Genomic DNA, 12,842 nt, shown 5'->3' with positions numbered 1-12,842 from the left:
ACTAGAACAGAGTTCTGTGGCAACACAAGACCTTCGAGATTTTTCTTCAAGATCTTATTAAAGATAGATGGGCTCTCCGTATACCCCTGTGGGATACGACACCACGTTAACATACGATTTTTCAGCCGAAAAGCTAAAAGAAATGGGCTCTCCTCATGCAGAGGAATCGAGAAAAATGCTTGACACAAGTCAATCACTGTGAACCATTCAGCTTCACATGGGATCTGAAACAAGATCACAGACGGATTCGGTACCACTGGACAACATGGAACAACTATCTCATTGATTTTTCACAAGTCTTGTACAATCCTGAATTTCCCACTCGGCTTCTGTAGTCCCATAATAGGCGAATTGCATGGGCTACCCATGATCTCCCTCAGAATTCCCTGCTTGATCATAGACTCAATTACAGGTTTAATCCCTGCAATAGTTTCAGGTGACAACTTATACTGGGGCGTCCTCGGGAACTCTACATTTGGCTTAATCTGGATTTTCACTGGGTCTACTCCCTTGACTAATCCGATCTCCTCTCCACTGAGGTCCCATACGTCAATTGACACTGAGTCCCTCAGATCAAGTGGAAGTTCCTCCACCGTCAATGCTGGGTACATTTCCACACACACACGCTGATTCGCAACCTTAAAGGTCGCATCGTCATCCCTGGTCTGTACTTCCACTCCCTTCGGGGTACAATAGATAGTGAGGTTAAGCTTGCACAATAGATCTCTCCCTAACAGGCAAACTGGACTAGAATCACACACCACAAACTGGTGACGATCGCTGAAATTCCCTATCTTGACTGGGATTGGCTCCGTCAATGGACTAGTCAGTTTCTTATTTGCCACGCCAACGACTTGGATTGATTGTCCAGAAAGGGGTAGTTCTGGGACCACTGCAGATCTTACAGTCGATCGAGTAGTGCCCGTATCAACCAAAAAGGTTGTAGAGTGACCATCAATATCTGCTTCCACAAAGGGTGCCTGCTGACCTACCTCTAAGACAGCTCCAAGCGCACAATCGGGTCTAGATCGTTTTCCTCACTCCCCTCAAACATAGGCATCTGCAAATATGTCCGAGCTCCCTGTTGTATATTCTGTATCTTGGGTTGTTGGGGAACCTGCATCTGCGGAACACCCGTCCCCCCTTTGACCATCTTAGGTCGAGTCACTGTAGGGACCACGTCCGCCACAGGAACCTGGTCTATCTCTCCTTCCTGCTGTATCTGGTTCAACGGGTTCAAAGGACACTCACGTCTCCAGTGTCCAATCTGGTGACAAAGATGACATGCTGTAGTCTTTTTCAATGTCGCCACATCCATTCCTGTCTTAGGGTCTATTGACTTTGGCCTTCCCTGACCCTGAGCATTCTGAGTTCCTCCTTGATTGTTTCCCTGTTTCCTTCCCAACGTTCCCCCAGTAGGCTGTCCCTGGGCTGTTTGCATCTGCACAAGCATCAGTTTATCCTTCAACTTCCTGTGCTTGGATTCTATCTCATCACTACAGTATCTAGCATACTGCAAAATCTCGTCTACCGGCTTGTTCTGCCAACAAATCAAATGCTGCTGTATCATGAGACTAACCTCTGGCCTCAATCCCAACACAAACTTAGAAACAAACTGTCCCATGTCTTTCGTATCCAACACATCTAGACCACTGTACTGTTTAAAAGCCTGCAAAAGTCTCTCATAAAACTCATGCATGGTCTCCTTAGGCTCTTGCACTGTCCTATCTATCTTCACCCAATCGATGTCCTGAGGCGAGATTTTCGACTTCAACCAAGTAATCACTTGTTCGAACTTTTTCATCACTATAGGCGACGGACCATTCGAAATCGGATCCCTGTCAGGCTCCGAAGTCGGCCACTCAACAGCAAATTTACAAGCCGACCACACATCACTCGGAACCACAATGTCAAATAAGGTGTTCAGATCAATACACAATACCTTTGAAATTTTGACAAAGCGATCGACTTGCTTATACCACTCCACAGGTTTCTCCCTAAGTCAGGGAAAATCATTTGTGAAGGCAGCCAAATCACCCCTACTCCAAGGTACATGTACATATCCTCCATTCTGCACTTCTCGTAAAGGGTAATTCCCTATCTCCATAATCCCTCCACCCGGAGGTGGTGTCTCTCCTATTGTTTTCTTAGAGCTTTTCTTCTTGGACCATCTTTCTTCCCACTTGTCAAGCATAATCCATGCACGCATGGCTATGATTAAATCTTTGATAGGGGTTCTCAATCCCATGACTCTTTTCTCTTCTAGTTCCTGGTCACTGTACTGCAACCTATGACTTCCTTGCAATGATTTAGTTTTAGACAAATCCACATCATACCGCTTGGCCAATTCCGACAATTTCTCATGAGCAGTTCGTGCTTTGCGAGTCACATCGTTCGCTACAAAGTGTAATTCATCTTGTTCGTACATTAAGATTCTCTCAAGAGGTAAATTTCCACTTATTATCTCATCCACCTCTGCCTTCAATCTTACAACATCTAACATTCTCCCTTTCAGGGCTCCCTTCAGTACTTCTCGACAACCTACACCATCCCTTTCATTGTACTCGCATTCTCGTTCCTGTGACCTACTGTCTTCTGACATACTCATAGGAACAGAACGATTCACTATTGTGCCTCGTTCGCTTTCTGCTGATAACACACTCTGGTTCTGGTTTCTCACTGGTGGTGTCCACATTCGCAAATCTGATCTTGACTCGGCCAAAGACCTCGGTCTCACTGGTCTCGGCTCTCCCTGTCCCCTAGAGGAGTCTGCTGTGGCTGGCAATGGTGTACTCCATTCTATAGGCTTCGGAGTCTGCTCCATTCCACTCACTGACCCACTTCCCTCGGTCACACTCCTCACTCCTACAGCTGACTGTACTGAGCTTCCAATCTTCTCTTGATCTGGGTCGTAAACAGAAACAATAGGTCCAATAGTGACCGGTACCTTTAGAGCATCCGGTAACCTCGCACCTCTCCCAACCTCTGCGCTAGCTACAGACTGATTCCTCGTACCCTCAACTTCTGTCGAGATCTTTCCTTCTACTCTCACATCTGACAGTCCCTTCCATCTGAGCTGACCTCCCTTCCGGGGCATCTGGGTTGTATGGAGGTGGTCTCTCAGATAATGACCTCTCTAATAGGCTATCATCAGTGTCACTGTCATCCTCACCATCCGCTCTCTTTTCCTTTGAATTATCAGTCTTTACTAGTAAGGGATACAACCTGTGTCCTTCTATTGCCTGTACTCTCCATCTTTTCTCTTCTGCACCCCATCTGGCATCCTGGAACGCCTTAATTGACTTTTTCATCCTTTCCTGGTTTCTATCTCTTTTCCTATCATGCGCTGCTCTAATCCACGCATGCAATGCTTCAAATTATTTTGGCCTTGGCAAAGGTCGTAACACCGCCATCACAGACTTCAACTGGTACAACACTTCCAACATGAATGAACCATACCTCGGGAAAGCTAATTCTCCTTCGCCTTGGGTCATTTTATGCCAATTTTCAAGCCAAATTATAGTATGCAACCCCACATTTCTTGCCATGTAATGTGCCGGAGTATCCTCGGGTGGGGCTTCTTCTCCCCCACGAGTAACCACATGTTTGTCACCTCTACACAACTCTCGGAAAACTTTAAAGCATTTCATAATGACCAAATTCTGACAGCACACAATTTTTCGTTACTTCCTGAAATCAATCCACCAATGACAACGCGACTCACACCAACCGACCTATCGCAGCGCGACACCCTCTGACATCACTTTTCCTCCACTCGCAGCAATTCCCCTCCTTCACAACTCACGACTCACCCTTGCATTCATCCCATTCATACGCTGAAATAACCGTTTGTCCCAAACAAGTTACTTCTCTGACTGTACGTCCACAGTCTCTCGAAGTTGTCGACCTCGGTTGGCAACTGTCCGTCCCCGTCCGGCCAGACAGATCGCCTCTGATAGGTTACAAATACTCAAATCCACATACAACAACCCACGACCAGCGTTGGTTTGCCATGCACTCGCACATTCGCTCCCCCTATCTCGGTCCAGGTGATCGATGGCGCCTCACGATCTCCTTCGGGTGGTCAACAAAATCTACCGCGGGTGTCTTCTACACCCAATCGCTTAAGCTACTCGTCGAGCCTAAGACTTTCCCGGGCTGCGCGCACTCACAGCCTGATCTCACAATCACTCAACATTCACACCAACTCCGCAAGACATCACACAACAAATCAACACCGCAATCTACAACATCTCACCCTATTCATAGTCACTCCTCGAACTGCTGCTTTCTGCCGCACTGCTACTCTATGTCGAGTAAACACAATTATCAGAATATAACTACCGCAAGTTGACATCATTAAAGGATAGAGGACTCAGGATCTAAAATTTCCGAGATTTTATTATGAGCAAAAACATCTGAACATAAAGGCACCTCAATACAAGGCACAAAAGATAAATGGGCACTAATACAAATGCTAGCCTATGAAGAATTTGCATTCGACTAAAAATAAAAAGAATGACAGATTCTAAAAGCATCAAATAAAGAATAATTATGCTGATATCAATTTTTGGAATCATTAGTCAAAACATTTCTGTCCCTACTCTATTCTAAAGTGGCATCCCTACTTAGCATTCCCTCCCAAACTAGAGAATCATGGAAAAGGTGTCAGGAGTGAAACTTCCTAAGAAGTCTTCACTTAGTGAGATCTCGATCTTGGATGCTCCTTCTAGCTTCCCGCCTAAACCTCATCTGCTCAACCCATGGGAGTCTATCCCTAATACAAAACCCCAAAATCGCAGAACACGCCCTTTGGCACACCTGTTCAGCCAGGTCTTCCTCCGGTGAATTTCCATCCAGAGCTGTCCATCTTCCATCGTCCGTTAGCTTGACCTTGGGTCCCAGGCACCTTCCATACTAAGAGTTACAGTTGCACATTCCAATGCACTCCCCTGTAGGCTTCTCGCCGTATCTCAACTCCTAAAACAAAGACTTATTCTCACTAACGAGCTAAATGTCCTTGCACCTGCAACAGAAACATGGGGACGAAAAAGGAAAGCTCTTCGCATCTTATAGTTTTACATTTCACGGCAACTCAAGCCTTAACCAAGAAATCCCTGTCAGCCTTTAAAATATAGCTAATATAAGAAATGAACAGGCCTTCTCTTCTACCTATGCAGTTAGGCCTAACAAATTTAAACATACTACGAAATCACATTCTAAGCCATAATTCAACATAATCATCTTGTAAATAAACAACCTACTTTTTAATTCTAACGTGGCACACATTTAATCCATTACATTGATTTTGAAACCTAATCATCTACATTATTCCAAACACATTCACGATAACTTGCAAGGCAAAACGTTATTACATGTCTAACACTTCTATGTTAAATGATTATAGCAAATACATTTCTATGACGCTTCTAGACATACATCGATTATATGCGGGTGCCGACTAAAGGAGATTATGATGCACCCCTACAGATCTCAGAATCACATGGCGCTCTATCAGTTACATTTATTGCTTTTATTTAATTTAGGCAAATACATTGCTCTGGATTAACTTTACGCACGGGACTGCAAGTTTATGCACGCAAATGGGTTTTTAATTCTGTGCTTTTTATCTGCATTATAGCACCTTTTATTCACTAAATTTCTGTTTTGCACGCAAAAGTTCTTTCTAAAGCAGTGTGAGAACACCAATTGCATTGTATATTCTCTGTCTCAGTGCAAGCATAATAGCAACCAACTAGCAATTAATTTAATATTTACAAATAACAGGTAGTTGGGGCATGCATGCTTCTTGCTAGCAAATGGGTGTTTGAACACATAACAAACTAGAAAAAGATAATGCAATGTATTCACTAGCATAATTAGGATAATTGTTTGTGTCTCATTTCCTTTTGTTTCAGTTACAAAAATATTAGATATACATTTTACAAATATTTTGTTTGCAAAACTTTCATACTAGTCTACAGAAAAATATATAACAAACCATGGTGTAGCACCCAGGAAAATATGCTACATGGCTAAATACTTAAAAGGTCCCAAAAGTGAGACTTATTGGCCAATGCTTGTTTGTAAAGTGGGTAGCTATGGATTTTGAGCCCTAGCTCAGCACACCCAGAGAAACCTAGCAAACCTGCATATTTTTTAAAACTAGACAACTAAGAGAGTCTATGGATGCATGACTTGCGTAACTTTCACTAGGTAATTTTACCCAGAAGTACTTGCAAACATCAAACTTTGGTGAAAAGAACACATTTTCCTCATATTTCTGTGACAGACCGTTGCTACGACCCGGCGTTCCCACATGAGACCACGACTCAAAAGACCGTAAAGTGCTACATTCGAGAATTTTTCAATAGGGATAGCCACGGTATTTGGGTCCGTGCTGTGGTGCCACTCATGCAAACCTACAAACCACAGACATTTTTGAAAACTAGACAACCTGGGGATTCAAGGGGGTGGGTCTTGCGTGGATCCCATGAGTTTTCTCACGAGTATGCTCTGCAAACATCAAACTTTGCCACAAAATCAAGCATTTTTCTTACATTCTTTTTTATAGAAACTGCCAGACTCCACAGGAATTAAAAAATTGCTACCACCCATTGTTACCCCACATGTGCTGATGGAAACACTGCACCACTTGTGTGGTGGGGCCTAGTGTCTGTGACAGCAATGTTTCAAACCAAGGTCAATTGGAGCACTTGCAAACCACCCGCACTTAATAAGTTAAGATCCTTCTATAGACAGAATTTGCATCAGGATTGGTATTCCAAGTTTTATGATATTTATCACCTTGCTATTTTCCTCTGACAAATTTCAGCAGGTCAGTCCTACCAAAATGTGTCGGAGGAAAGGCCCAGAATAATGCAAAACAGGCAGAAGTCATAGTGTTTAAAACTTAATTTGCATGTCAATCCTCATTTCAAGTTGAAAGCGTGGTATGTATCACACCTGGTATATAACTCACCCCTGGTCAAGGTAATTTACAGAATTGTGTACATATTCCATTCTACAAAAACAACAAATGATGGACAGAATGCAGAACAATGTCGTACATTCACCCCAGTACAGAGATCTGGGCCTAAATCCATCATTTTTTTGCTCACCATGCCATTCCAGTTTGAACCCAGCCATATGCAAATCAGTCTTGACCCTGTGCCTCATGGGAACAGTCCAGCCCGAACTGCCAAGCCAGGTCCTCCCTGGACTGGAAACAAGCATCCTAGGACCGGTTTCGGGGTTTCATTCCTCTTCAACCAGGATAGCTTGATTCCAGTGGCATGGAGAGCACGGGACTCACGTCTGAGCATACTCGTCCCACTCGGGGTGACAAATGCAAAAACAACAAATGATGGACAGAATGCAGAACAATGTCATACATTCACCCCAGTACAGAGATCTGGGCCTAAATCCATCGTTTTTGTGCTCACCATGCCATTCCAGTTTGAACCCAGCCATATGCAAATCAGTCTTGACTCTGTGCCTCATGGGAACAGTCCAGCCCGAACTGCCAGGCCAGGTTCTCCCTGGACTGGAAACAAGCATCCTAGGACCGGTTTCGGGGTTTCACCCCTCTTCAGCCAGGATAGCTTTATTCCAGTGGCATGGAGAGCACGGGACTCACGTCTGATCATACCCGTCACAATCATTGAGGCTGAGTCAGAGTGATAGTGAGTGAGACTGAGACTAAGTGAGGCTGAGTGGTTTAGAATAAGAGTGAGTGAGTCAGAATGAGTATAAAGGAATGAGGCTAAGTGAGACTGATTGAGAAGGGGCACTACAGACTGAGGATGAGTGATACTAAGTGCCCAGATGAGTCTGAGTGAGACTTAGTGAGTCATAGTGAGACTGAATGAGTCAGAGTGAGATTGAATAAATAGGAATGAGTGGGTCTGAGTGAATCAATTAGACTGAGTGAGTCAGAGTGAGATTAAGTGAGAATGAGTGAGTCACACTGAGATTGAGTGATTATTAGTGAGTGAGAATGAGTGTGACTAGGTGAGATTAAGTGAAACTGAGTGAGACTATGTGACTCAATAAGACCGAATAAGATTGATTGTGTTAGAGTAAGTAAAAGTGAGTGCGAATGAGAGTTAGTGAATGAGACTGACTGTGAATGTGTTGGTCAGAGTGAAAATTAGTGAGACCATGTGAGTCAGTAAGACTGAGTGGGCTAGAGTGAGTAAAAGTGAGTGTTATTATGCAATGAGTAAAGCCTCTTCTCAGGCTTCACTTCTGTGCTGTTGTGTGTGACAGAGAAACCGTGAGTAGAGGGAGGACAGTGCATCATCAAGGGGACAAGCTAATCTATCCGTGGCTTGGACATCTTCCCAAGTACTTAGTCAGTGTTACTTGGAAGAAATGTTGAGTGTTTGAATATCTCAATGTCCATAATGATCAGTGATGGCTGGAGACCTTTAATAGTGGTGAGGCATATTCCTTGGCTGGCAATCCAGTGAGTGAGCCTGACTTCTTCTCAGAAGGTTCTGGGGGTTCGCTTAGATCCATTTGTACTCTCATTCGCAGTGTGAATCAGAATGTGTGCACTGAGTGAGACTAAGTTAGAATGAATGAGACTAAGTGTGACATAGTGAGAATGAGTAAGACTGTGTGAATCAGTACGAGTAAGAGAGTCAGATTAAGTAAAAATTAGTCCAAGTGCAAATAATTATACGTGTATGAGACTAAGTGAGAATGAGTGAGAGAGGAAGACTGAATGTAACCGAGCCCCTAAAACCCTCAAGGAAAAAGTCTCAAGTTTGCTCACTAGATTTTGAATGAAGGATTACACGTCTCAACTTTAAAGGTCACTAGCCGCCACTGAAAAATAGTTATATTAACAATAACAATTCCAAATAACAAAAATAAGGCACATTTTGTCTGGTAGTATTAATCCTAGGTTTGAAGCCATCGTCTGATATTCATGGAATGTTCAAAGATTTCCTGGAGTAGTAATGAAAATCCATGAAAATAATATAATAACTTGTGCCCTCAGTCCTATCTGGGAAATATGCTTGCTCTGGTCTTTTCCAGAAATAAATCTATGTATTTAAGAGGAAGACATCTACCTGCAAATCATTAGTTACTACTCACAAAGTAACAGGTTTGTAGATGCTCGCAAATTTTCCAGGTGGACCTACCCACATACATCCACAAACCATACCCTCCACCCCTGGATGTGCAAATGTGGAAATTCAATGACATTAGCAGAGTTTCAATATTGGAACATCAAGAATAATAAACAGTACCCTTATGTGTCTCATTTTACAAAACATATTTCCATGCACTGATTACAAAGGTTAAGAGGCATTTAAGTACTTTTATAATGGGAAGTGATGTGATCGTCTTCCTGTAACAGATTGTAACACATTGCAAATTGGTCTATGTTGGCTTCAGTTCCAGGCAGTGGATGAAGCTCTCCTAATGCACCATCAGTCACCAGTTAATAGAGTGAATCATATTTCTGCAGACCCCACAAGATGTTGCAGAGGGGAGACATAGTCCCTCCTGGGCTTAGCTTTGCGCCCAATACTCTCCGACCTTACACTACCACTTACCATAGAACTGTGTGCACAATTACCATCTCCTTTTCGCCCACATGCAAACACTCTAATGACTCAATCTGCCATGTGTCCAACTCAGGAAGCGTCATCAACATTCCACTCTACACATCATATAGCAAGCAATCTAAAGGTAGACTTCACTTCATTCTGATCGATTCTTACACCATAATCTGCCTCTCAGCAGACATTGAAGACGTCACCACAACTCATAACGTTGATGCCATTTTTATCATAGAAATCTTGCACTTCCACAGAATGACCACCAACTTTGATTACCTTCAGCAAGACCACAGCACCCAGTTTAGCTTGGTTCAAATTTCTCCCTGAGCCCAAAACACTAGTGCTTCACTGTTTCTCCTTTGAAACTGCATCAGCCTCCCCTCTTTTATTACCCCCCTAAGAACTTACCAAGCACAGAGCAGGAGTCACAAACCGCCAGCAGTACTTCATCACCGGCAATGGCCGGTAGCCAATCATATGTTCAATATTGAGATAGAATTTGTCAGCACCTGGAAAAAAATAAGGAAGCATATTTATTTTATGAGAAAGAGAACAAAAAAATTGCAAGCACAGGACTGGCTGCTAAGCGATTAGGGACCCTGAATCTCCCAAACACGGTCAAACAGATGGAAGAAGCGGTGAGCGCCAGGCATGTCAGAAGGTTGTGCAGGGCATGCATAATCTTTTTTCTAGTATACAGAAGTATCCTTCAGAGCTGCTCTAACGTATGCTGCCGTCCAGTGGTGGGGTCACCCTTAACTTCTTCTTCACTAATAAGGTACGCTGTGACTTTCCTTTGTGATGATCCTAATAAACAGATTCATTGTCATGTATATGTATTTATGGTACATTTATATTGTCTTTCTCATCTGTGCAATGGGCGTCTCCCTCTCCATTATTTGGGGGCATATCTACAAGGCGGCGATAGAAACTTCTCGCCGCTTTTGCGGCTGTTTTCATCCGAAAAGCGGTGATAATTTTATCGCCTAATGAGGAAGGTCACGCTAACGCATGAAACCTTGCATTAGCGTACAAATTCCTAACGCCCAGCTTTTCATCTCTAATGAGATGCAAAGTGGGCGTTCCTGACCTGACATGACAGGAGAAATGTCGCTAAGCGACATTGCTCCTATCATCAAGCCCCACGCTATGAAGCATAGGGGCAAGAAAAGTAGCGATAACCCCTGTTATCGCTACTTTCCTTACGCCTGCTTCAGGACTGACTTAGCCATGATATCCTATGGAAGGTGGATATCATGGATAAGTTTATGAGGCCCTATCAACAAGCTAACGCCACATTTTGTGAGATTATCGCTGGGTTTCCAGTGACAATCTCACGTTAGGCAGTTAGTGCTAGGATTTTTATCGCTTTTGAGATAAGTGTTGCTAATAGCACACTATCTCAGCGATAAAAATCCACGTTAGCCGGCGATAATTATCCTAGCGCTAAGTGCGCTTAGTGATAATTATCGCCGGTTGTTGCTGATATGCCCCTATGTTCTTTGAATTTAACATACCTCTGGCTCTAAGTTGGCATCATAGTAAAAAAAAAAATGTAAAAAATGAATAAAACAAGAAAAGATGAATGCTTAAAATATACACATTTCATAGTGGAAAAGAGAGTTGGAAAAGAAGTCTTCCTCAGCAATACTCTCGCCATCATCTGGTTTGAGGAGGTTATTTTTCTATCTGGTAAACTGCTGACCATCATAAATATGACCCAAGCTTGTCTACCTCAGGCAACAACATTCTTGTCATAAAAATGATACGTATATAGGTCCAATTTGGGTGCTACTAGGATATGATGGATGAAAGTGCTCCTGTCAAAGGTTTTCTAACCAGTGGATAAACCTCTGCCTTGCATTCTATCCAGTTGTTTTAGCGTGTCTCTTATTTTCATTTTTCTTGAAGGAAAGTTTTGATTAGGTGATTTTCAATAAATTTACTCCTTGATGAAAATCTTTATCAGGGCAAAACGCTGACAGGAATTTCTTTCAGTAGAACGGTCTAAGGAGGAGATAGCCATAATGCTGTCCTTGTCTCCTAACCAGACTGATCACTGCCTTCTGTTTACCTGGTAATGGCATGCCCAAAGCGGCCCATTACTTGGGAGTGCGCAATAGCCACATTGTGATGTATGTCCCAAAATAATTTCATAGAAGGGGAATGCAGCCGTCCAAATATGAAATGCTCTTACTTATCAGTTCTTTTATCACTTACCATACACCCAGCCAATGCAGATGCTTTGAAAAATTGCAACAAACAGGAGACACATTCCACTGGCGGCATAGTAATCAAAGAGCTGGAATACATATATCCCGCCCTAGAGGAAAAAAGTGGCGAGTGAGAGAACAGAAGGAACATCCCTATTAATATGCCTATGTGTTCTAAAATATAAACTGAAACATTATAGTAGAGAATGCAAATAATGGTATTTTGAGGAGAGACATAAAGCAGCAAACGGACGGGAGATTGGGTGGGTCCGATAAATATTTTTAAAGAAAAGAAAGAGGGGAAATAAGAAAAAAGAGAAGGAGACAAAAGAGAGAAAGGAAGAGGAGAAGCACAAGCAGAGGAAAAAGAAAAGAAGGAAGTAGAAAAAGAGAGAAAGGGGGTTGGGAGGCAAGAATCGTAGGTCTGTGTGAAGATTTTTTTTTTGCAACATTTGCAAAGATCTGTATACAATTTTGGAGGTTGTGTTTGCTTTTCTACATGCACCTGAAATTCAAGATTCTTGAAATTAATTATGTTACATATGTTCTTATTTTAACTCTAAAAAAATTGCTCTGCTTAAACATACTTTGCAAAAAAACTGTTGATATTCTCCCCAAAGCCATTGTGCACAGAGAAGCTCATAAACAGCAAGCAGATGTTCATTTTCCTGGTTGACTATTCTTTAATGGAATGAAAATATCTCACAGTGTTTTGAAAAGTATCTTGCAATTCAACTAATAACTTTAAATCGGCAAAACTAAATCGGCAGTATTTTAAAAAAAAATCACAAATGGAGAAAACAGTGAACTATGCATATTTTGGAGATAAAAAAAGTACACAACCTTCTGAGGTAGGTAAAAGAAACAAGCATTGGTGAATGCATAAGGTTTTGCCTTTGTGATTATTAATAATCTGTTTTTTGTTGTAAGCTTTAGCTTGCTGAGCAGAAAATAATGGAATTAATTGATATAATGTTATGTTATGTTATGTTATAATATTTTTATAAAGCGCACAGCTACCCACCAAGGGTTTCCCAGCGCTGAGGACTGA

General features: G+C 42.4%; 1 protein-coding gene across 2 annotated transcripts in view; it reads right to left on the bottom strand.

The window, feature by feature from the left end:
* Window positions 1-12,842, bottom strand: part of LOC146854875 (sodium- and chloride-dependent GABA transporter 2-like) — a 494,662-nt gene that overhangs the window by 19,719 nt on the left and 462,101 nt on the right. For both annotated transcript variants that reach the window (XM_085652278.1, XM_085652279.1), the window contains 2 exons: window positions 11,799-11,901; window positions 9,987-10,087 (listed from right to left, as the gene is read on the bottom strand). In XM_085652278.1, coding sequence (XP_085508404.1) covers window positions 9,987-10,087; window positions 11,799-11,901 — 204 coding nt within the window. The remainder of the gene's footprint in view (window positions 1-9,986; window positions 10,088-11,798; window positions 11,902-12,842) is intronic.

The sequence above is a fragment of the Triturus cristatus genome, chromosome 4_1, assembly GCF_964204655.1.
Source record: "Triturus cristatus chromosome 4_1, aTriCri1.1, whole genome shotgun sequence".
Taxonomy (NCBI): domain Eukaryota; kingdom Metazoa; phylum Chordata; class Amphibia; order Caudata; family Salamandridae; genus Triturus; species Triturus cristatus.
Note: the sequence above shows the minus strand (reverse complement) of the source record. Positions and strands in the feature narration are given on the sequence as shown.